This window comes from Mauremys mutica, chromosome 7 (assembly GCF_020497125.1).
Source record: "Mauremys mutica isolate MM-2020 ecotype Southern chromosome 7, ASM2049712v1, whole genome shotgun sequence".
In the NCBI taxonomy this organism is placed as follows: domain Eukaryota; kingdom Metazoa; phylum Chordata; order Testudines; family Geoemydidae; genus Mauremys; species Mauremys mutica.
Genome location: NC_059078.1, coordinates 90,215,702 through 90,241,477, shown reverse-complemented (window position 1 = coordinate 90,241,477; position 25,776 = coordinate 90,215,702). Strand labels below are relative to the sequence as shown.

The following is a 25,776-nucleotide window of genomic DNA, read 5'->3' as shown; positions in this document are numbered from 1 at the left end:
TTGACCAGCCTCCCAAACGACACTAGGCTGGATCAACATCCTGCATAACTATCAATGGCACAATTTTTGGTGCAGCCTCATTGATCTTGACAGCTGATGTAGACTAGATTTGAAAAGAAACAATTTGTCCAAATGAATTGATAGCTACCAGGCCTTGTTACAATACAGAAATTACTCTTTGCTGAGCAAATAGGAGACCGCATGGCTGCAATTGAACATGGCTTAACTGTGAGTGTAGCCAAAGATAAACCACATTCATAATTTGTTCTTGGCTACATTAGCAGTTCAATATTAATCTCTGGTTCAGCTCCACTTGCTAAACCCATTTTGTCAGCAATAGGTAATTTTTGTAACATAGGCAAAGCTTTGGAGTCTATTCATAAATGTGTGGAAGAATCTGAGACTTGGCTTACGCTAGGAAATTAAGTATCAGAGGGGTAGCCGTGTTAGTCTGGTTCTGTAGAAGCAGCAAAGAATCCTGTGGCACCTTATAGACTAACAGACGTTTTGCAGCATGAGCTTTCGTGGGTGAATACCCACTTCTTCGGATGCACCCACGAAAGCTCATGCTGCAAAACGTCTGTTAGTCTATAAGGTGCCACAGGATTCTTTGCTAGGAAATTAGGTCAGTATAACTATGTGGCTCGGCATGTGAAAAATCCACCCTCCTGAGTGATGCAGTTAAACTGACCTGTAGCCTGTGCTAGATTGATGGGAGAATTCTCCTGCCTTTTGGGAGATTGGTTCTTCCACTGCTGTCGGTAATCCTTCTTCACTGAAGTGCTACAGGCATAGCTGCAGTGGTTTATGTATAGAAATACCCTTAGGGCATGGCTAAACTTGCAGATGTAGAGCACTTTGAGTTAAACCAGCCTTCATAGAGCGCAGTACGGAAAGCGCTGTAGTCTGGCCACACTGACTGCTTACAGAGCACGGGTGTGGCCACGTTAGCAGCTCTTGCAATGGCCACAGAGAGCAGTGCATTGTGGTACCTGTTGCAGCATGCAAGTGGCTGCAACATGCTTTTCAAATGGAGTGGGGTGGCATGGAGCGTGACAGGGAGTGTGTTGTGTGTATGTGGGGGGAGAAAGCGGGTTTTTGGAGGGCTGAGAGCATGTCAGTATTCTGTCTTGTAAATTCAGACAGCAGCAGACCTCCCCCACCCCGCCACACTCTCTCACACAGCATTCCACAGTAATGGTTGCTTTGTCTAGGAGCAGATAAGCATGCCGGCTGTCAAACGGAGCTTTCAAAGGGCATATCCAGAACAATGACAAGAGTGTCCACTTGACTTAAGGGGATTATGGGACATTTCTGGAGGCTGATCAGAGCGCAGTAATGCAACACCTCGATCACACTGATGCTGGGGTGCTCCAGCGGGGGGCGCATCAAACATTTTACTCGCCGAAGTAGAGTATCAGGAGCGCTCCAGCTGTGGAGTCAGAGTGCTGTACGTGCCTTGCCACTGTGGATGGGTAGTGAGCTGCCCTGGGGCTCCTTTAATGTTCTGTAACTCGCAAATGTAGCCAAGCCCTTAGTGTTCAGTAACTTTCTCTGTTTTTGAATGTTACCAATTAGCAGTACTTCCTTTTGCAGGATTTTTCTATACCTTTTGCAAGAAGTCTTTTTAGGGCTTGTCTATACTGCGAAGTTGTCGACAAAACTTTTGTCTTACACGGGTGCTTAAAAAAGGCTCCCCACCCAACCCCCCTCACAAAAGAGAAAAGTTTTGCCGACGCAAGTGGCAGTGTGAACATGGCTCTCCTGCTGACAGAGCTAACGCCACTCACGGGGGCTGGAAGTATTTTGTCGGCAAAAATGCCGACCAAGTACGTTTATACACGCTGACTTTTAGTGACATGGCTGTGCCTTCTCGCTAAACTTTGGATAAGATTTCCACAGCTCCTGTGCTGTAGCTAGTGCTGCTTGCCTCTTGATACTGTATGGTTGTTTGTTCAATGTGAAGGGTATCTACACTGATTTGAGTGGAAGTTTGAAGGATCCAAGATCCAATCCTCTTGATTTTCATGTAACGGTGTAGATAGTAGATCAGGAAAAAGTTCTCTGTGTGAAGAAACTTTTTAAACACAATAGGCCATTTTAGTGTTCAGCTCTTAATACTGGTAAACCAGCAGTCCCCCTGACTCCTGATTGGGGAATCTTGGCTGTCCTAGTCTGTAACAAAGGGTAATATTTTCAAACAAGCCTAGGCAATGTAGGAGCCCCAAGTATTTTAAACTCTTTGAAAATTGTATCCTAAATTTCAGTCTCACCTAGCATAACTACTGTGATATGGTCACTTTGTATCACAACAGGACCTTGACTGGATTATAGCTTGGCCTGGCCTTCTATGTGTAGAGGCTCAAACTGTTGTCGTTTGACTAAATTGAGTTAGTATGTTTGGTCCTGCCTACTCAGGTAAGGCCAAACCATGTTTTATTAATAGATTATTGACTTAATAGTATATACAGGCTCTGTCTGAACTTACTCTGATGAAAGGTATAGCTTATTTGTTTTGGGTTTACTATTCTTTCCCAAGCACAGGAGTTTTCGTAATGGTTCCCACATAATCCACACATTCATGCAGTGGGCCATTTTTGAGGATATCTTTATTTATTCATCTTCATGAAGAAAATGTTGCAAAAACTTTCTCACCAGTTCTAGGTCTGGTACAGCGGAACCGAAGGGAGCCATATCTGGACTTGCTGTTAATGTGGTTTTAGCTAAAACTGCTGAAAACGAGTCTAATTGAAACTGTTCTTTAAAAACTATTCTTAAAAAATGTCTGCCTGCCTGTGCTGCAGCCTTTATAAATTCTAATACCAATTTATCAAAACCAGTGAAAAATATTTTTGTAAACTGTCCCAGTGATAAGGCCTTGCAGGAAATGACTTCCTTAACATAAAGCACCATTTCAGATTGGTCTGAATAAGTACATTAAACTGTTTGCCTAACAGCTGTAGGTAATGTATTGACCACATGTGCACAACTTCAGTTGCAACAGGAGGAGATACTTCTGTATCAGAATAATGGCCCCCCTACTATGTTACCCTGCATCTGTGTCATGCTGTTTTGGAGTGGCTCATGACTGAGAGTGCCAACCTCAAGGCAGACTGTCAAAAGGCAGGGCAGAAACCCCAAACTGGTTGTGTTCTATAGTTTGGTTTCACCAACCCAGTAAAAACTGTGACCTCCTAAAGCACTATAACAAGTCTTATCATGGAATCACAGCAGTTCACTTGGGCATTCCAGTCTATTTTGCCATCCAGGCAAGCTAGACTGTGTGATAGATGGTCATTTTATATGGAAAATCACAACCATATTCAGGTTACTCCCAGTCCCAAAGGACCAGTCACTTACCCCAGGTCAGTTGTACTCAGATCTCAAACCAAAGACCAGGCCTGTGGCCAATCTTGTAATAAATAAAAGATTTATTAACTAAGGAAAAACAGGAGTTACTTACAAGGTTAAAATGGAAAACATACATAAATGAGTTACATTACCTTTTTAAATCTAAGACTGTGCGCTTCTATAATAACAGCTTTATATGTCCTTTAGGGGTGACCCATTTCAAGTAGAATGGGGATCTCTTGCTTATGTTTAGGAATCTCCAGGAAAGGTTCATCCTACCTAATCTCCTTGAGATGGAGGGCAGGAGGAGAAATGCATAGGAAGAGAGTGACTGAATTTTGGTGCCAAGTATTTGCTCTTTTGTTTTCTGTCAAGTGGGGTGTCTCCAAAAGGGCATTTATATCAGACTTGAGATGTTTGTTAGATGTAACAAACTGGCAAAATAGAACACGGTGAAAAGCTCAGCAGCATAGCCCAGTGATCAGATCTCTTCAAATATAATATAGTCTAACTGCAGTGATGATCTTAAAACATGAACACCGAATCCAGTTTCTTCAAAACAAATTAATTGCATATATTGAATTCTCTTGCTGATCTCCTTTCTGAAACTAGTTGTTTTGCATGTGCCTAATTTCTAGAACAGGTAGGTATTTTTGATTGGCTTTAATAAGTAGGACCTTGAGAAATTTCTCCTCTAATGACTAAGTTCAAAAATTGCCTTGATGCATGCATTTAAGTGACTCAGATGCTGGAGTAAATAGATTTGTTTTCAGTTCAAATCCTAATCTTGGAAACAGTTGAGCCTTTGCTAGCAATTTTTGAGTGGGAAGAGAGAGTCAGTAGTAAAGCTGCAACCACATATTCTACTTAGGGAATAGTATGGGAAGCATTTGCAGACCTCCTTTTATTTTATACTCAAACTTGTACCTTTAAAAGTCAGTTAACCACCCGAGTGACCTGTACCCTAGCATGCTCTATTACTAGCCAGACAATTTTAGGAAGAGTATCTTTTAAAAAATACTTTTTATTAAAATAACCAGTGACCAATTAGGAGAGGATATCGGAATATGGGAATCTTTGTTTATATTTAGGTAAATTGCATGGAAACCCAAAACTGGGGTAGGATTATAAATCAAGACAACAGTTAAATATAGTCTGAGGACCAGTAATGATTCTTTTTAGATCTCCCAATTAAATGGGGCCTTCAAAAACATAAGTCTTAAATTATTAATGTATTAGTAGAAGCAAAGCTCTTATTAGCTGCGAGTAGGAAAAAGAATACACTAGAACTTAGGACACAGTATTAATGGAGAACTTAACATGTCAAATTAAATTCAACATGGAAATCAAACCAACGTTATTGAAATACCTGGTTTCCTTTGTCTCACCTTCAAAGGTGGTAAAACACCAAGTGTAAAACTGAAAAAAAACTTCTTTGTGTGTGTTTAAAAAAAGGGTGATTGTCACAACCTCCAATAAAGAGGACTATTGATGGTAGCAGGGGACAAGGAAGACATATGCAATAATCCCCTTTGGAAAGGCTATATCTGAGGACTAAAATAAACATGAATAGCAAGGAAGGGTAAATTAGCCAAGATTGACTTTATACCCTTTATTAATGAAAAATAGCATACTTGTAAAATACTCTATGAAGATTTCGGTTCAATTTTAACCTTTCTTGTTTTGTAAGTAATACTGAAAAATAAGATTTAGGGAAGTAAAGAAGCTGTTTATCCAGAAACATCAATGGGAGGCTAAATTCTACTAGCTTTCAGGTTCATTTATGAGCATTCTTAATAATAGTACACTTGTGGAGCACCTATTGGGAAAATCAAACATTTTACAAACTAGTTTAGATCAATTAATGTACATGGATGGGGCCAAGATTAGGTCATGCAAAACATTGCCAAGTTAAAGGAACACTCAGTTAAGCATTTAAAATTTTTCCTGAATACTTTACTTTATTTTAAGTTCAATTATTTAATCTTAATTTTTTTTGTTTTCTACAGTGAAATGTCAAGTGTAATTGATTTATAATTTGCAGATCTATTTTACATGTCAGTAGCATGCTATTGCAGTTCTTGCTTTGCAAACACTGCAGGGAATGTTTATCTATTTGGGAAAACTTTCCATTTTCAATGGCACTTACATATCTATTGGTTTTTGTTTTTAAATGTCATAGATGTCTTATTTTAATGTAACTATGATTGGAACTGGATTTGGCTTGATTCTTGGTTACCTCATTTTTCCTTGTAAATATATTTTTAATCATTTACAATATTTTCATGTTTCTCATAGGAACTAAGTGATCTGCAACGTGACCCACCTGCCCACTGTTCTGCAGGGCCTGTTGGAGATGACTGTAAGCTCTTAATCATTTACTGCAAAGGTCTTGGTATATTTTTGTCTGTTGAGGGAGGGGAAAAATTGTCTAAAAACTTAATGTGCTTTGTCTTTCAGTGTTCCATTGGCAAGCAACTATTATGGGACCTGTAAGTATGTAATTCATATAATTGAAATAATCCCCAAACCCTTTAGAAAGTAGGCCTAAGATATTGACTTCTCTGACTGTGGAAAGGATACATGTTCACACAAGCATTTGAGCACCTATAAGCACCATAGTCTTGGATTGAACTATCTGATATTCAGGTTAAATATTTTGGGGCAACTTTGTGCTATTCTAGTAGTTTAGTATTTAGAGTATTCTACATACTCCACCTACTTTGCTACACTTAACTTTCACTTTCAGTAAAACTTAAAAAAATCCCTTCTTTTGCTCGTGAAACTAAAAACAATTTAATGGTAAACAACATCCGTCTACATTGAACCTTTGGTTTACTATTCCAGTTTTCTAAATGAAAAGCCTGTTTGTTTTTTCAGGGATGATCAGTTAAATACTGTTATGTTAGCTTCATCAGTCCAAATGGAAAACTATTATAGTAATTCATTTAGTAGTTCTAAATAGAATTGTCATGGCACAGGGTGTGCTTGGGCCTTTTAAATGGTTAAAGTTCCTCCCATTCCTGTGATGTGGTTATACCAAAAACAGAGCAATTTTTGAACTTGTAGTACAGCAATCATGGAAACCATAGGCTGCAGGATATAAAAAATCTGTTTTCCTCAGTCTGAAGAAGGTCTGGGAGATGCTAGGATTTGCTGTAAGGCTCTCTCCACAGTAGGTGGTTAGGGAAGGGCAAAAGTCCTAATTTTGTCAAAGGAAAAGTGCTTAAGAACAGAAAGAAGCCTGAAGAGGATCTGACCAAAGGACTATTTGGGAGAAGTACATAAAGAGTGAACCTCTTGAGGGAAGAGAAGTTTACCCAGACCCTGATAAGGGAATCATAGCCCAGATGTCTTTCCTTTTGGACTTTTTGTTACCACAGAAAGAGGATTTTTGGTTCCGTTGGAGGGCTAAGCCATCGAGCCAACAGGGGAAACTGAGGCCCTAGCCAAATCTGATGACAAGAAGGTGAGCAGCAGCATTACATGGTGAAAAGGAGAAAAAGGGAGTTGACTACTCTGGGACAACTTGTTTCAGCATATTTCAACACAACTCCTGCCTCTTAGGAAAAGGATTCGGTCTTAACCTACCAGTGGAACATTAGAACCTGTTATCTAACTGTCACTTGGTGGTTTTATCTGATATGCCACTGACCCACAAGCTCTGTGACTGACTGACTTGGGCCTGCTTTATCAATAGTGGATTCATATTCACACAAGCTAAAGTTACCCTTCTGGTTTAATGACTGCATCCTTTCTTCTACCCCCTTTGCGCTACTGAAAGGTGAATGGCAAAACTGTGAAGGGACATAGAGTTCAGATGAAATTTATGTGCTGAATGTCCCCATTAACAATGCTCTGAGGCTTGTTCAACACAAAAAATGGAGGAAGTGGAGGAAATCTTTTAAAAGAAAGATAGAATTTGTCCCAATAGTGAATTACCTTGACAACCTGAATAAGGGTACGTCCAGACTACCCGCCAATACGGCGGGTAGCAATCGATTTATCAGAGATCGATATATCGCGTCTCATCTAGACGCGATACATCGATCCCCGAATGCGCTCCCCGTTGACTCCAGAACTCCACCAGAGTGAGCGGCGATAGCGGAGTCGACAGGGGTATTCCCGTAGCTGAAGTTGCGTATCTTACATCGACCCCTCCCCTTCCCCCAGTGTAGTCCAGGCCTAACACACACATCTTAATCCAGTCCCCTGCCCTTTGCAGTTCACCTTTAATATCCTGTAGCAGAAACATTCTTTTCTCTCCATGTATTGAGCTTGCATAAGAATGAGGATATACTTCTCTAGTGGAGAATGGGAACAGATCCCTTTTCTGTCCATCTTCCTTCCATTCATATCAGGCATTACGGAAGGCCATGATATCAGCATAATGCACTTGATACTGAGAGACACATGAAAAATGACATATATTCTAAATGCTCCCATTTCCTGCTGGACTGTAGAAAGCACAGGACTAAAATTCACCTTCAGAATTAATTTCCCATGTCTGGACATAGGAGGACTTGTATGCTACTTCTGGGTCCACCCAGGGTAAATATTTCACATTGATTATGTTTCAAATGACAAGTCTGGATGGGTAAAGTATCTCTCTAAATACTAACTTTCAACCAGTAGCAAACTTTTTTAAAGGTACAGTTAAAACAGCAACAAAAAACTAGGGCTGTTGCTTAATCACAGTGAACTCATGCGATTAACTCAAAAAAATTAACTGCAATTAAAAAAATTGTGATTAATCACGCTGTCAAACAATAGAATACCTATTGAAATGTATTAAATATTTTTGGATGTCTTTCTACATTTTCAAATATATTGATTTATATTGCAGCACAGAATACAAAGTGTACAGTGCTCACTTTATATCATTTTTTATTACAAATATTTGCATTGTAAAAATGATAAACAAAAGAAATAGTATTTTTCAGTTCACCTCATACAAGTACTGTAGTGCAATCTCAATCGTGAAATTGTAACTTGCAAATGTAGATTTTATTTTTTTGTTACATAACTGCAATCAAAAACAAAACAATGTAAAACTTTATAGCCTCCAAGTCCACTCAGTCCTACTTCTTGTTCAACCAATCACTAAGACAAACACAATTGTTTATTTTTATGGGAGATACTGCTGCCTGCTTCTTATTTACAGTGTCACCTGAAAGTGAGAACAGGCATTTGCAGGGCAGTTTTGTAGCTGGCATTGCAAGGTATTTATGTGCCACCTAGGCTAAACATTCGTACGCCTCTTCATGCTTCAATGTCCATTCTGGGGGACACGCTTCCATGCTGATGATGCTCGTTTAAAAAATAGTTTGTTAGGTAAATTTGTGACTGAACTCCTTGGGGGAGAATTGTGTGTCTCCTGCTCTGTTTTATTATATTTCATTTTATATCAGTCTTGGATGATGACGCAGCACGTTTGTTTTAGGAACACTGTCACTGCAGATTTGACAAAATGCAAAGAAGGTACCAATGTGAGATTTCTAAAAATAACTACAGCACTTGACCCAAGGTTTAAGAATCTGAAGTGCCTTCCAGAATCTGAGAGGGACAAGGTGTGGAGCATGCTTTCAAAAGTCTTAAGAGAGCAACACTCAGATGCGGAAACTACAGAACCCAAACCACCAAAAAATAAAATCAGCCTTCTGCTGGTGGCATCTGATTCAGATGATGAAATGAACATGAGTCAGTCTGCTCTGCTTTGGATTGTTGTCGAGCAGAACCCATCATCAGCATGGACACACATCCTCTGGAATGGTGGTTGAAGCATGAAGGGACATATGAATCTTTAGCACATCTGGCATGTAAATATCTTGTGACGCTAGTTACAACAGTGCCATGCGAACACATGTTCTCACTATCAGGTGACATTGTAAACAAAAAGTGGGCAGTATTATCTCCTGCAATGTAACCAAACTTGTTTGTCTGAGCGATTGGCTGAAGTAGGACTGGATGGACTTTATAGGCTCTAAAGTTTTACATTGTTTTATTTTTTATTGCAGTTATTTTTTTACATAATTCTACATTTGTAAGTTCAACTTTCATGATAGAGATTGCACTACAGTACTTGAATTAGGTAAATTGAAATGCACTATTTTTTTTTACAATGCAAATATTTGTAATAAAAAATAAGTATAAAGTGAACACTGTACACTTCATATTCTGTGTTGTAATTGAAATCAATATATTTGAAAATGTAGAAAACATCCAAAAATATTTAAGTAAATGGTATTCTATTGTTTAACAGTGCAATTAATAGCAATATTTTTTTTAATCACTTGACAGCCCTACAAAAAAAATTAGTGTTCATAATCTATCAGAGTATAGTATGTGAGTTGTAGATTTGGCAGAATTCTTTTTTTATGATTTTGACTGATTTATTATTTTAAGAACCTTTTTATTTTTATCAATTTAAACTTTCACTTTCCTGGTAAAAGTAAAGCTTTCTAACCATTAAAACACAAATTGTCAATGTCACATGTCAGAATATACAAAGTGAATATCTTAAATCAAACTCTAAGTTCTCAAGCAGAATTTTTCTCACCTTGCCTATCTGTACGTTTTGATTAGCATTGATGGAAATATTTTTATTGGTTTATGTCTGTCTGGTGAAATTGACATTTACCAATAAAAATCTAATCCTTCCAAGCCTAGTTATCCAATGTTAATGGACTAGGGAAAAGATTATCTTCATTCTGAATTTTTATATGTGGTACATGCCAAACAGTGCAAGTTTGTTTTTCCTCTTCTTCTTCAGTGTTAAATTTGTTTGATCTTAAAAGCTTTTAAGATCATTGACAGGCCCGTTTAGTATGCATGCAAACTATCATCGTATTCCTAGCTAGAAGTATTGTGACAACCACTTTTGGTTTGGTATTACATAATACTGACTTCTTAGCAGTACTGTTTTAAACTTGTCTCTTACTGTGACAATTTCTTCATTTGGAAATATCTTTATTTGAAGTATTCACATGGCTTTCCCTATGGCAGTCTTTCCTAACTAAGTAAAAATATTTATGGTGATTTTTAAAGATTTTTCCCTCTCCTCCAAAACGAAGAGCAACAGGCCACCTTAGATCTACACAGGGAACCTGAGAAGCCAGTGTACTTGCACTGTTTTGTTGCAGGCGTCAGATTCCTAGCAATTACATTAAAGATACCAAAGAAATTTGAAACTATTATTTTTTCTTTACTTATTCAGAAGTCACAGGGATGCTTTAGCTTTGAGGCCCTCAACCACCTAATCTTGGGGTTTTTTTCCTTCATAATTATTAAAAGGAAGGGTTTCCTCAACTGATGACTGCAACAGAAAGATATTTCTCTTTTAACTGTGTGCAGCCTGGACTTAAACCTGTGCACATGTTCTCTAACAAAATGCATGTTCACAGATTTGTACAGGTCACAAAGATGTTGTGTGTTTTAAAAACTCCCTGATGTCATCATGATCAGCTGAGTAATGCTGGAAAACCCTACTCTTTGCACCTGCAAAGAGAAATCACTTCTTAAGGTAAGTATATTTGCGGCTTAAAGCTAGAGGAAGGCCCTGATTGTAGCAGAGCAATTGTGGTTCTGTTGCACAGAGGGCATGATAAGGAGGGCCTGCTCAGAGGTTCTGTGCTGCCATGGAGCTGAGTTCCAGGAGCACTTTGCTGCCCAAACATGCAGGGGGAGCTAGCTTGGAGCTGGTGGATCAGAAAGTAAGTAGATTCACCAGCCAAACATTCTTCCTTCTCTCTTCTCTCCAAAAAAGTGATGTTCAGTAGGGTGTGGGTTTCTGCAGTAGTGGTCAGGGATGGCTCTGCTGTTGTTCCAAAGCCTTGGGGGAGGATTCCATCCCTCATTGTCAGCTGCATGCCTTTCCAGTGCACAGCCCGCAAACTTGGGCTGTGTGCTGGTGAATAGATTTTGGTCCAAAGTTGCCATAGTTTTGAGAAGGCTCTTTAAATTCAGAAAGGACCCTTAAAAAACCCCAGTAGCATAAATCCTGTTTTTTGTCTTTTACAGCCTGATAGTGCATATCAAGGGGGAGTGTTTTTTCTCACAGTACATTTTCCAACAGACTATCCTTTCAAACCACCAAAGGTAAATACTTAATTGTCCTAAAAGTGTTATGAAAGTCCTAGGTTAGGACTTTGTTTCTGTGTCTTAACTGTTTAAAACTCAGGTTTTTTTAAGTTCAAAGCGAAAAGCCGGTGTAAAATACCTATTCATATTGATTAATATATCAGACCCTATAACCCAGTTTTAACATTTGGTCAGCTTTTTGTACAGTAGGCTATTAGTGGTGATAAAAGTCCACATTGTGCTACTTCTGTGGGTGGCAGCTCTAAAAATAAATAACTGGGTATTAAAGGGGCAACACTTGTGGTGCCAGTTGCAGTAAGCAGAACTTGAAGCTAACCTCTTTGTTTGTTAATCACAGATTGCTTTCACAACAAAAATATACCATCCAAACATAAACAGTAATGGGAGTATTTGCCTTGATATCCTGAGGTCACAGTGGTCACCAGCTTTGACTGTATCAAAAGGTAACTCCATAGATGTACTAATGATTTTATGCATCTGTAATAGTAATGATGGTGAACATTTTGATAATGCTATGGCACTTTTAGGTCAGCCTTACTGTGCATTCCTACATTGACAGTAGCTGAAAAACAGCAGTGGCAAAGGGTGGGAGTAAGAACTTTTATCCTACAGTATTTAAATGGGAAATTCCACAAGATTCCTGACTCTTTCAGATCATGCAACCTTTTTTACACTTCAGATGTCACATTAGATAGTGAGTCATATGTATGACTAGCAACTATTATTCAATTTCTGCCACTTAAGTGTGGGATGCTGGGAATGGAAAAACAAGATAGATATAGGCATTGTATTTAGTATTTTAACATTAAAGAGGTGTCATGGGTGATCAGGCACCCTGCCTTCCTGTGACTTGCTCAGCTAAGGAGAAGAATAAGCTAACCCAGATCTGTCTGTGAATAGTTAATTGGAGAAGTAGCTGGGTGCTGTTTAGTTAAGGAACACTCGAGCCTTATAAAGGGTTATGAGGGCTCAGGCAGGAGCCCAGAATACAGAGAGAAAGCTCTTGAGGAGATTGTCCCTGTATGGGGCTGGGTAGGAGACTATTCCCGGTAATATCTCCTTGCAGAGCAGAGGCTCCTGGGGAGAGGAACCACACCCAGAACACAGTGCCAGAGGAGAGAGACTGCAAAGCTTCCCAGGCAGGGAGGCCTGAGATTCCCTTGCTGACTCAGGGTGAGACTTCAGAGATCCCAGCAGCGGAGAAGCCTGGGGACTTGTGGCAGAAGGAGAAGGCTTGTTTGCATACCATGTGTGGCAGTTGATTAAATAAACCCAGACCCCTGTAGGGGCATTGTTCACTGAATACAAGCCTCATTGAACTTATTGAAAGCACCCTAGGGGAAACTGGGGTAGAGACATAACCATGATTGCACACAGGGCTTCCAGGGGTGCTCCAAGGGTGGGTACCTGGTATATCACAAGGGGTTCTGTTGTGCGCGCATGTGTGTGTATATACAAATATAAAAAAACGTTCACTACATGCGCATATAGAGGAGAGAGTAAACCTAATGTTGTCTGATTTATCGTAAACCCACAAAAGCAAGGAGATTCAAACTTAAATGGAAAATCCCATTCTTCACCCATCCTGTCCTTTATCCATGTCTTGGTATTGAGGCAGACCTAAAGTATCAGATGGCTCACTGCTTTGGGAGATCCTTGCTACATGTGAGCATAAATAGATGGATTTTAGGGTAATGTTTGGGATTGACTGTGAACCATCTTCCTGTAGGGTAAATCTAGCCTTTTAATTATGCTTTTATGGGGGGGAAGGGAAACTGTTCTGACTATATCACCTTCATGTGTGAGATAGCACAGTCTGTTGGCCCTCAAATCTTCAGCAAATAAAGCTGCTCGATTATCTAAGCAGTCTAGTGTAGCATTCAGATTTTCTCAAGTTTTGAGCATGTTGGCTCTTGGAACAATAAGGCTGAGGTTAGATAGTTTTGCCTGGCACAGCTCTTCATATTATGGGGGTTGTAGGAGTTCCATTTAAGGTGCATCTTTCTTTAAGTGTAGGCACCAGAACTGCTTTTCTTTTCTCATCCATACTACTCATGACACTTACCCAGCCCTTTCCTTGACACTCTCTATGTAGTAATATAAAATACAATCTGACTATTAATGATGGAACTTCTTTAAAAATCTAGACGGTTAAACAATGTAATGTTTCCTTAAGTACTTAATAAGGCCCTAAACAATGTCTCCTTTTAGAATAGTGTCATTACATTTTCAGTTGGAACAAGACAAAATTGTTAGTCTTCATCTGATCTAAATTGCTCCATTCAGGTACCGCTATTATAGCATCTTGTATAATGCAGCTGCTGCCCACACACACACCAATTCTGTGCAAGACAGACTAAATAGCTACATAAAAAAGTCTAAATTTACTTTGATTGCGGGGGTAGATGCATAAGGAACATCTTGTGTATACTTGTTCTGCAGCTTTCTGTATAAATTGGCCACTTGTCCTGTCACTGAGCAACCGTTGTCGTCTTCCCTGTTAATGTCAGAGGACATATTTTAAAAAAAGAAGAAAAGTGGGGGAGGGAAGATGTCAGCCATTTGCATCTTATAGTCTCAGATTTAAAGGCTACACGTTTTTCTTAAATGCTCTTTTATTATTAGTGGTGATTGGTCTGTCCCCTGGTTCACGCTTTAGGTAGAATGCTTTTAAAGTCTTAATTTCATTCATGTGCATGTACATTGCATATCTCAAACTGGTGCCTCACCTGAATGGTTGATGGAAGTTTATTTTATCACTTGCACATATGTTCTTGCTGAGCAGGATTAAAGGACCATATGTCTGCTAAAGTGGTCACTGCTCAATGTGACCAGTCAAGCAACTTGAGTTGTCAAATATTAGTGACTTATGTTGATTTTTATAAGTGCCAAAAACTTCAGCACAAAATGATTGAAACTGACACAGCCAAAAATACCATTAATATTAAACTGAATTCAAACTTTAATATGGTTAAAAAAAAAAACACCATAAAACAAAATGATTAAACAGTAAATTGTGCAATTACTGTGGGAACAGTAGGTGAGTTAGGAGTACCCTTGCTCACGGAGTTCTGCAGATCATTAAATATAATCTAATCCCCTCTTTGCATGATGTCTGCATTTTTTTTGTCATCCCCCCACACACACTATACCTCTAACATTGGAGATAAGAGTTACATTGTTTGAAGATGATTAGAAAGAAATATGGCAAAAAGTCAGAAGTATATCAGCTCATTTTCTTGTGTTTTTCCTGAGCAAAAAGTTAAATAGATTTTGCTAGACACAAGATTGTCTCCATAAAGCAAATTTAACTAATCCTATTACATGCTGGAGATATCATCAGCATAACTTTTTCTTGCCATGAATTATCTAAATATTGGCACAGTATATACAAAAGTGTTTCCAGAGTTCTGAATATAAATATATGGCCCTCTCCCAAAATCTGTGTGCCAGTATTTGTGATAGAATTAAATCTGCCCAAGAATGCCAATAAATTTAGTACTGACATCTGTTGGTGGCAAAATTTGTAGTATTTAGAATTCAAAATCTAATACCTAGTGTATTCAAATTGGGTGAAAATTTTCATATGCAGTCTTACTGGAGAAAATAAATTTAAGTTGGCTACAAAATTGGAAAAAATACACTAAAATCTGGTGTTGCATGATAGTGTGACAGAATATAAAATAGATGTACTTGTAATTGGTACATGCTGATCCTGTGACCTTGCACTAAGCCCTCTGTCAGAAAGTCAGTCTTTCTCAATGAGAAACTAATTGTATTGGTTTTAAAGCAAAAAGGCTTGCAGTCTGATAATGTTCAATGACAGTATGTAGTTTTCTTTAACGCGTGTAAGTCAAAATTGTCAGTTGTTTCACTTCTAAGGCCTGAGTCCTGTAGTGAATTCCTCACAAGCACATGGGTCTGCATGCTGTGTTTATTGTGCATCACGTTTTTGGAGCGTACAGTCTCTGGGTCAGGGACCATATCCTCATGTATGTCTATACAGCATTGAGCAGAATGGGGCCATGATCCTGAGTGAGGTTTATGGGCAGACCTGTAGTATAAAGATTTAATACTAATGAAGTGCATTTGTTTCCCAGAATTTATCACTGTATATAGTAAGGTATTATAGAAAATAAGACAAAGAAGTAAACCCTTCCTTAATTTTCTTTTTTTAGTTTTATTGTCCATATGCTCCTTACTTTGTGATCCTAATCCTGATGACCCTTTAGTACCAGATATTGCACAAATCTACAAGTCAGACAAGGAAAAGTAAGTAACTTTTTGATATTTAGAGGCTTGTTTTTAATCTGCTACGCATAAAACATTCCCTCTCATTCTTTGAAGACATTCTCTTCATATATGCTCACAAAACTTAGGTATACCAAAGATATACATATCTAAGCCTTTAAACAATAGACGTCTAACGAGAACCCATGTAACAGTTTTATAACTTCAACTAAACTACTTTAGTAGACTGGAGAGTTACACAAATTAACACTGATATTTCCTAATATTTTAGTGCAAAAATCTGTACATACAAAAGAGAAGTGTCACAGTTGTATGTTTACATTAGTTTTAAACTACATGAGGACAAATAATATATTTGAGGTGGTATGTGGTCCTGTCATTAAAGACTTATTGGCTTGTGCCTCTGCCAAAAGGTTAAAAGATATTGAACATGCATATTAAATGTTGACATTTGATTTCCCAAATACAACTTCTGTCTAAAATATAGAAAATATTGACAAGTTTTTTCCATAGCCACATTCATCTAACAAACAGCAACATCCTACAGCAAAAATGGACTTTTCTTCACTTTGACCTCAATTTAGAACTGGTGGGAGAGCTTGTATCAGGATGGCAATCTAGGCAACTAATGGCTGCAGTAGTGCATACTTCTAGTGCAGAGGAGATTTAAATTAAAAGGACTTAATCTCTAAAGATACCATATTGACTGGATTCCTACTCTTTGGTCTTAGTCTTGTTCTCAAAGCACACCTGGAACTCCCAAAGCTGAATTTTGATGGTTTCAGACAGCACCCTGTTACACATCCCTGCCATGGATGTGTAACAGCATTGAAGCACTGTGATCCAAGTACATTGCATGGCTGTAGCCCCAGAACATCTGGTACCAGTGTTTTGTGGTCAGCTGAGTCTCCAGGTCTTTGGCACATAGTGGAAGTTTATCTCCAGAACAGTGCAGTGTAGAGTGAATTCTCTAAGCATTTCAGACCCTAGAGGCTGATGTCTCTGGATATCTCAGGAAGTTGATGCCTTGGCACAATATGGGGCACTTCACATAGGGGTGGCTAGAGGCTCTAGGCCCTCAGCATATTACAGACCAGACTTGGGAATTTCCAAAGGGTTCCCTGGAGGAATTTTGGAGTGCCAGTGTCTTGGAATCTCTGGAGCTTTCCCCTGGTGTATCAGACACTAGTACTGTGAGAGTGGCATGAAGAGTCTTGGTGGTAGCACGGGATAGGGGACGAGTTAGAAGAGGACAAGGGAGGCGGCATGCATCTCAAAGAGCTTGTACTTGAGACAATCTCCTCCGCAAGTAAAGCTGCGTATTTCCAATGAGACAGGAACATCTGTATATGCTTCCTCCTTCTAACTCCTGTTTCTAAACTTTTTTCTTATGGTTAGAGGGAATATTGATTCATTGGTCCTATAACCACAATCTGAGTGTTTAACCGTCATTCCAAATAGTGGAATGCTTGACTAGTCTAATGAGCAATTGATGTGATAACAGAGTAACTTGGGGGTACACCAGTCCTCCACACCAGGGTGCTCAAAGTACGTGGGGGATTGAGCTTTCTTCCTAGAGGTCCTGTGGAACATGTTTCTTGGTCTGGATAGTCCAAGAGAAGTCCAGGATGTGGTCTGTTTGCTAAAACAGACACATTGAAACTCAGTTGCAGCATATGCCCTAAACTGTTTTCTGCAAAAGTATTCTAATACAGCGGACCCTCGCTAGAACGTGTGTCTATATAGCGTGAATTCGCTTATAGCGTGGGACCGTGCATGGATCCCAAATTTAATTACCTTCATTGGAATCCATCGTAATGCGGTCCCCACGTTAACGTGAGACTGCGCATGGATCCAAAACCCCGTGTTCTAGCGAGGGTCTGGTGTACCTGTGACATCTGAACCACATGAGAGCATCTTAGTGGGCCTGAAAACACAATACATAATATCAATGAAGATGCAGCAAACTCAATGTCTTGCTCTTAGTGATTATCCTAAGCCCTTTCAGATTCCATAAATTCAGATTGTTTGCTCCCTGGGTCAAGTATTTGGTAGACACTATTAGGTTGTTAGTGGATGTGTTTTGGTATGCATATTGGCTACCTGTGATTCTGGTTGAAATCCTAGCCTTATTCAAGTCATTGGGACAGTTTTTCACTCATGGTGTTCATGCTAATTGCTGGTAGCCTAGGGGATCTGCTCTTTAGTATCTTAGTCAGTTATACTCATTGTTCCAGGATCTCTAGAGTCTGTATGGAATATCTGGAAGAGATCACAAACTGCTTGTAATATGTGAACAAGTTGGTGTGTGCCTGCTGCAATAATTTAACAAAATACCCATTAATACCAGCACTAATATGAAAGGTACTTACCAGGTATATGTTTGACATTGACTGACTGTCATCTACATATTACAGATAGAATCAGATTTAGCTTTTTAATACTTATCCATTCAGGAGCTTTTTGGTACACCTACAGATGGTCTGTAGTTCTTCCTCACTGGGCACAGTTTCCTGAAGGTAACTGAGGATTGTTTTCAATTTGAAAACTGTGTTCTATTCGTCAAGTTGTGTTGGGGTCTTTGCTTATGTTAGATGGAGGTTATGGTCTTGTTAAGAACATAAGAGAGGCCGTACCGGGTCAGACCAAAGGTCCATCTAGCCCAGTATCTGTCTACCGACAGTGGCCAATGCCAGGTGCCCCTGAGGGAGTGAACCTAACAGGCAATGATCAAGTGATCTCTCTCCTGCCATCCATCTCCATCCTCTGACAAACAGAGGCTAGGGACACCATTCTTACCCATCCTGGCTAATAGCCATTTATGGACTTAGCCACCATGAATTTATCCAGTCCCCTTTTAAACATTGTTATAGTCCTAGCCTTCACAACCTCCTCAGGTAAGGAGTTCCACAAGTTGACTGTGCGCTGCGTGAAGAAGAACTTCCTTTTATTTGTTTTAAACCTGCTGCCTATTAATTTCATTTGGTGACCCCTAGTTCTTGTATTATGGGAATAAGTAAATAACTTTTCCTTATCCACTTTCTCAACATCACTCATGATTTTATATACCTCTATCATGTCCCCCCTTAGTCTTCTCTTTTCCAAGCTGAAGAGTCCTAGCCTCTTTAATCTTTCCTCGTATGGGACCCTCTCTAAACCCCTAATCATTTTAGTTGCTCTTCTCTGAACCTTTTCTAGTGCTAGAATATCTTTTTTGAGGTGAGGAGACCACATCTGTACACAGTATTTGAGATGTGGGCAAAGGATATTCCTCTGCTGAAACAGTCTTTCTTGTCCGTGGAGTGGACATTTTTGCAGACTGTTAAGGTAGTTTTTCTTGCCAGTTATGATGATTGGTGTAATCAAAGCGTCTGACCCATTTTCCAAGCACCTGCCCCAATATTTGAACTTGTTTGTATATCTGCCTTGTAATACAAACCCTATCATTCTCAAGATGAAGAAATCAGGGCTCAGCCTTTGCTTGTTTATTTACTCAATATTTCTTCCTCCTGTTGTTGAGGGGGGGGGGGTCTGAAAAGTCTCCATGTTTCTTAAGATGATGTGGAAATTCCCCTACAGTTTCTTGGAGAATCTCTTGGTTTATGGAGATTCCTTCTTTGAAGTGAGGACTAAGAATCCAATCGGTATGGCATGGTTTAAGAAAGGAAAATTTGCTTGTAACTCTGCTTCTTTGAAGATATCCTTTGGTTGGCTTTCTATTGAATTTATCTCCCCTCAGATGTGGGAGGTGAAAGTCATGGCTGACTAAACTCTGGTTATGCTATATACCAACTTTTACCAATATTAACGTAGAGTCCAAGGAGTTATGTTCCATTAGCATGTGTTTTGCAGATGATGGAGACTGCTGCAGTTAGTGCACAAGTTACATATATTGGCATCTTAAAGGGAGGCAATTAGGTTATATAGGTTTGCAAAAGTTCTTGCTTCCCTTTTATTTGAAGAAGGAACTAACAGGTGGGGGCACAAGAGGCTGCTGAGCCTACCGTCAGGAGTTTAATATACCATGTGCTGCTACCAAGGCAAGGAGAGAGTTGGCTAGGAGTTTTGGGAGTTCTGGCCAGTCTCATGAAGGAAGGAAAAGACCCAAGGGTAGAAATCAAGTCAAATGATACTTTCGGAGAAGCATAATTACTTACCTTTTGAGTGTCAAAGTTTAGATGTTGTTGGCAGACTATGGCAGTTGTGACACTAATTGACAATTATAAGAAGTAGTACAAAAAAAAAACTTCCTAGGTTTTGACCTAGCTCAATAAAAGACCTTTTATACCTAAATAATATTTTGGAAATAACTTTGTAATAATGACATTAACAATTTGACCTTGTTCATTCTAATGGTATGTAGTTAGCTTTAATGCAAATCTTACCTTTCTTCTGGGAAAAGTCTTTAAAAAGTGTTTAACTTACCCTAAAGTGAATTTCTACAGCCACAATAGAATTGACATTGAGAAACAGATGGTGAAATAAACAGTCTTGTGCTTCAGTATATGGTGTGCATTGTTTTAATGACCTACTACTTGCCTGCATTAATTAGCTAATATGTTTCTAATATATTCATAAGTATGCTATGCTAGAGTTGTTGATTTGGCACTGTTTTCTGTGCACAGTGGAACTATTAGCAAAAGACTGATTACATATGCACAAACTGTAAATTTCTTGCAATCATAGAAGACTGCTGTGGTTAATTTTATTTTTTAGGTCGTCCCAAAACTGAGCATATGTATCTATATGCTATGGATTATTTATTTTGTTTCTTGAGGAAAGAGAGTTACTATGTAAAACAGTTCTTATATTTCACAAGATTATAATCAATCCCAAAAAGTGGAGAGCCAGTAACACATCATTTGAGTACTTACATAGATGTTGTGGATCATATAGCTATCTTCATTGAAATGCCTTCTTTCTACACATACAGATACAACAGACATGCAAGAGAATGGACTCAGAAATATGCAATGTAAACTTGTGAAGACTTTTTCATATATACAGAGTACTGTAAATTCTAGGTTTTTTCAAAATTAGAAGTAAATGGAGCACAGTTTACTGTTTCAATGTACCATGAGGCCCTTTTTAATTTTTACCCATGTAAGTGTGTTTCTGGAGCAAGAAAAAACAAAATTCCAAAAATTAATCTTAAAACTGTGATGAGACTATTTATCCTTTTTTGTATGCTTTGCAAAAGACATTTATTGTGGTTTTTAAGACTCTTGGACTTCTGCATCTTCAGCCTACAAGCTCCCTAATGCAGTTGTAAAGCAACCAAATTATTTTTTGCTGAAAAACTAGATGTTTTACATGAGAAATACTGTATGTGTCTTTAAGATATGTTGTCAGTTTCATAAGTCTCTGTTCAAAAGTTCATTCTGTTAGTTGTTATATAATTTGTATTTTTTTACTGTATAGACTAAATATATTTTATTTACCATGCAAATTAATTCATTTAGACTTTTTTCCTTTAGCACAGTATTCACATGATACAACTGCTACTAATGAAATCAATGAGGTGTTGCTCCCTATGGGCTGTTATACAGACTGACTGCAGATTTCTTAAAACCTAAAATGATCTTTGCACTGTAATTCTTAACATGCTGATTATGGAGAAACACTTGGTTTTTTAATTCTGTTGCATACTTGACTTAATTTTATTGCAATGTGAACTAATTGCACTGCTATGTAGAAAGATATGTAACTGTTTTGTTTGTTGCTATTCATGACTGATTTCCCCCTCCCCCCCCATATTGGCAACATAATATTCTCACAGACCTTTTACAAACCTTACTGTAGCTTTTTCCATATAAATAAAATGCATTTTCTACTATTTGTCTTGGCTATTATTTAAATCTTGCATAACCTTGCAAGTGCTTGCTCTAAAATTAAAAGATCAGAGTATTAAGTTATGCATGTGAATTATAGACAAAGGGGAAAATAAAGCCATGCATCTGATATTTAATTCTAACTGTGTTGCAATTAATTTTGTTAGCTGTAGCCCAATTTATTTAACATGTTATACCCATTGTTTTGTATTGTGTGGGATTCAACTTTGCTGAAATTGTAGTGTGTGTGTGTGTGTGTGTGTATGTATGTGTGTATATATATTTTCTTGTTGAAATATATATATATAAAATCAATTCTCTTTTGACAAGAAAAAATCACGTTTGGGCATCAGACACTTCACATAAATTGATATAAATGAATACTTTCCATATCAGAATGTCATGGTAAAGAATCTTCCCTCATTTATGTCTAACAATATTTTGGTCTAATATTTTTCACACGTGAAGCTAACTTTTCCATTAACTGTGTCATCTCAGTCTACTTCACAATGCATGTAGAAAATCCATAGTATTGGAAAAGCAGATTTTGTTTTTAAACTAAAAATAAAAGCATTTTAATCTCAAACCACAGATTTCCCCCCCCCCCCCTCAGGATGCTAAATGTAAATAAATGAAATGCATGATTAGCCTATTGCTTTGAACTTTCTGCATTAAGCAAAACTGGATTGAATGGGAAATTTGCCACTACAGGAGCCAAAACCTCTGAGTACAAGCTAACTCCAGTGCTTTCTCTTACACCAAGGAAAAAATGCCATTTCCTGTAGCAAACATCTAACTGGAATGTGTAGAACAGCATGCATGCTAGAAACTCTTTTTCTACCATTGAAATTTTTTTTATTCATTAATACTTGTTTAAAATTCCTTGATTCACCATTGCCCAGAATATAAAACAGCAGCACAAATTGGTCACTTGTGAAATGTCTTTTTTTTCTAATATACAATTGACTTTTGAGAGCAACACTGGAGAAGCACTGAAGTTTTTTTCACTGCACTGCTTCAAAGAACGTCCCTGTTGTACACTGTAGAATATACCATCTTTAAAATGGTCAATAAAAGTCTTTTAATAGTAAAAATAAATGAGTAATTCCACTCTACTTGAAATGGGATATTACTGCTATGAAAGCTAAACTATTCACCATTCGTTTGTTTTGTATAATATCACTAGTGGGGGGGAGAGGAGGAAAAGGCTTCTGAGTAACAGAATCTTTCCCAGAATTCTCTTTCATTTGTTTCTTACATTTTTGTTAGTAATATGCTTGCACCAGAACAAATGGTTTAAATAGTTCTTAGTGTCTTATGCTTAACTGTGTGAAATTTGGAAGCTTGATTTGCATGTTAAAGGGAATTAATTATTCTTTAAAAGCAGCAAAGAATCCTGTGGCACCTTATAGACTAACAGACGTTTTGCAGCATGAGCTTTCGTGGGTGAATACCCACTTCTTCGGATGCAATTATTCTTTGTCTTTTACTTTTACTAAAACATCAAGGTTACTTTGAAAATGTTTATAAGTAAATTGGCAATATTTGAATATACACCATACAAAAAGGAATAGCTTCCCACCATAATGCAAGATCTGTGGGATGAGCAATAGAAATCAAATTAACTGACCATGATGAACTGACTGCAGCACTAGTTTTCACTCTAACTTTATAGGATTCTTTGAAGATAAGTGTCTTGAAGACATTCTTTGTAGGAGTTTTCTCAGTGGTATTTTTAGCTGAAATTCAGTTCCTGACTCAGTTATCAACCTGCCTTAAGTAGTCTAGACCTTCTTCTGTCCAAGAAATCATATCTACTAATCTATGGGTCTGATATTTTGATTTCTTTGACTGGCATTTTAGGTAATTCCAAACTTCATCCACCAGGACAACATTTAAATCATTGTTGAATAAGGAAGGATTTTAAGCATTTCCTGGTTAATGTTCTATCATTTATTAGATGATGCATTATGAAGACTTTTTTTTCTTTTCTCTCTTCAAAAGATTGCTCAGTCCTGCTGCTTTCATTATGATGGAATAAACAATGTATAAATAATCTGTGCTTCCCTCCTCTCTATCCAGTCATGTTCTACCATTCACTGTAAAATGCTTCATCTGATTGTCCTCTCTACGGTGACATCGCCACAACTAAAGGATCTCCATATCTCTGGAAATTCTTGAAAATGTAATCTTAGTTTTATTCTTATTTATTCTTACTCTAATATTACAGACAGCTTGCTTTCTAATAACTTGTTTAACAAATTTCTGATGTTTGTGTGGTATTTTCTGCCTAAAGATGCCAACTGAGGCCTAAATGACAATAAAAATTAAAAATGTATATCTGTCTCTGTTAAAGAATAATTTGCTCTTTAAGTACTCATATGTCTAATCCTACATTTTTAATATTGTATTCAACTGCTAAGGAATTAATTGGGGCTATTAAAAGCAGCCTTGTATATGGGGAATAGTGGTTTGGAGACTGCAATGGGTGTAAAAAGCAGCTGGGAAGAATACTGAAGACACTGTGATGGAATGCATCATTCCCTCAGAAGGAAACTGCTGTTCCTCAGTGAGGGGAACAGAGAACAAAGGGCATGAGAATGCTCTATGGAATGAAAAAAAATAAGGTGCAAAACAGCATAATGAGAGAAGAATTATTATAGGCTAAATACTCTTTTCCCTAAAAATACTATCAGCAAGATTCTCTCTCACACAAGAAGCGGAAGGGATGTTGCAAAAGAGTAAAGCTGCTACTGCTAGCGGAAAAAGGGAGCTTGTTCTATATTCATATTAACAGTATAAAGAGGAACAAAGTAACACAACTGCACTATCAAACACACCATTGAAGTCTTTGCTTATCTAAAAATAAATTGGTCAACAAAATAAGGGACACACCGAAAGAAAACAAAAGTGATGGATGAGTTTGATTTATTTTACTTTGGAATTGAGCTCTAAAGCTGAGTTGAAAAGTCCTATCTCTGAGGGTGAAATCCAAGCAACAAGGGCCAGGGGGAAGGGCACTGGTTTGAAACTTAGGAGGCCGGAGTTCAATCCTTGCTTGGGCCCAGACTTCATAGGTGACCTTGGGCAAATCATTTAGGCCCACTTGACAGAAGGGGAACTGAAACACAGAGGCTGTGGCTACACTTAGCGCTTCAAAGCGCTGCCGTGGCAGCGCTTTGAAGCGCTAAGTGTAGTCACAGCACCAGCGCTGGGAGAAAGTTCTCCCAGTGCTGTCCGTACTCCACCTCCCTGTGGGGAATAACGGACAGCGCTGGGAGCCGCGCTCCCAGCGCTGGGGCTTTGACCACACTGGCGCTTTGCAGCGCTGCAATTTGCAGTGCTGGAGAGGGTGTGTTTTCACACCCTGCTGCAGCGCTGCAAATTTGTAAGTGTAGCCAAGCCCAGAGAGACTTGGAGCCAGATCCTCAAATGTATTTAGACACCTAATTACCATTAAAACCAGTGGAAGTTAAATGTGTATTGTTGAGGACCTGGGCCTAGCCTCTGTCTCTCAATTGCCCATCTCTTAAATGGAAATATTTCTTCCCTACATACCAGCTGTGTTGTGAGGATAAATACATTAAAATGTGTGAAGTGCCCAGATACTCATAATGGGCCATTTTTAGAGCATTTGTTTATGAAAGAGGACCACTTAGTAGGTCGGTAGATGGTTTTCTAGGGAAACAGCTGAGATGGACTGTTATGTAATGGTTTTGTCTCAAAACAAGTAAGTTTTGACATTATATCCCTGCAGTCTGAAACCAGAAGGCTATCAGACATCCATTTAGATGTGATCATCCTAATAAAAATATTGCCTGATGCATTGGTATCAAAAGAAATAAGATTAGATTGGTCTTCTGAAAGCTTTAGGTGTTTCCAAATATAACCCCAATTATCTTTTTCACAGTGTTGCTATACAGGTTTCTCTGTGTTAAGCAGGTGACTAGGAAAATGTTGGTAGGACAATAGTCTGAGGTTGAATTCATGGTGAGGAATCTCAGTAGAATCACAATACAATTATTCTTGTACAATCTAGTATAAGGTTGATTAGTCAGCTCTGTGAGTGAGAGTGACTGCCACCAGAACTGTGACTTTCCACATTTAAAAAAAAAAATTTCCCACAGGAATTGGGTGGTCCCAAAGGACCTTTAATCAGTTTTATCAGGACCATGTATCTTGCAACACAGCTGCCTCTAATGCCTAGTTTCAATGTTAAATATGACAAGATGTTTTAAGACAC

General features: G+C 38.3%; 1 protein-coding gene and 1 long non-coding RNA gene across 5 annotated transcripts in view; one reads left to right on the top strand and one right to left on the bottom strand.

The window, feature by feature from the left end:
- UBE2D1 (ubiquitin conjugating enzyme E2 D1) overlaps positions 1-21,538 on the top strand; it is a 37,979-nt gene extending 16,441 nt beyond the window's left edge. Inside the window, exons 2-7 of one of the 3 annotated variants that reach the window (XM_045022590.1) lie at positions 5,650-5,713; positions 5,812-5,843; positions 11,371-11,448; positions 11,789-11,894; positions 15,630-15,723; positions 20,636-21,538. In XM_045022590.1, the coding sequence (XP_044878525.1) occupies positions 5,650-5,713; positions 5,812-5,843; positions 11,371-11,448; positions 11,789-11,894; positions 15,630-15,723; positions 20,636-20,681 (420 nt within the window). In that variant the 3' untranslated portion in view covers positions 20,682-21,538. Of the gene's footprint in view, positions 1-5,649; positions 5,714-5,811; positions 5,844-9,781; positions 10,874-11,370; positions 11,449-11,788; positions 11,895-12,517; positions 12,740-15,629; positions 15,724-20,635 lie in introns of those variants that run through there. The other 2 variants (XM_045022591.1, XM_045022592.1) reach the window with 2 other exon arrangements.
- LOC123373588 overlaps positions 13,848-25,776 on the bottom strand; it is a 34,567-nt gene continuing 22,638 nt past the window's right edge. Inside the window, exons 3-4 of one of the 2 annotated variants that reach the window (XR_006580770.1) lie at positions 20,577-20,623; positions 13,848-13,948 (exon numbers count right to left, since the gene is read on the bottom strand). This is a non-coding gene — a long non-coding RNA (uncharacterized LOC123373588). Of the gene's footprint in view, positions 13,949-14,552; positions 15,506-20,576; positions 20,624-25,776 lie in introns of those variants that run through there. The other variant, XR_006580769.1, reaches the window with a different exon arrangement.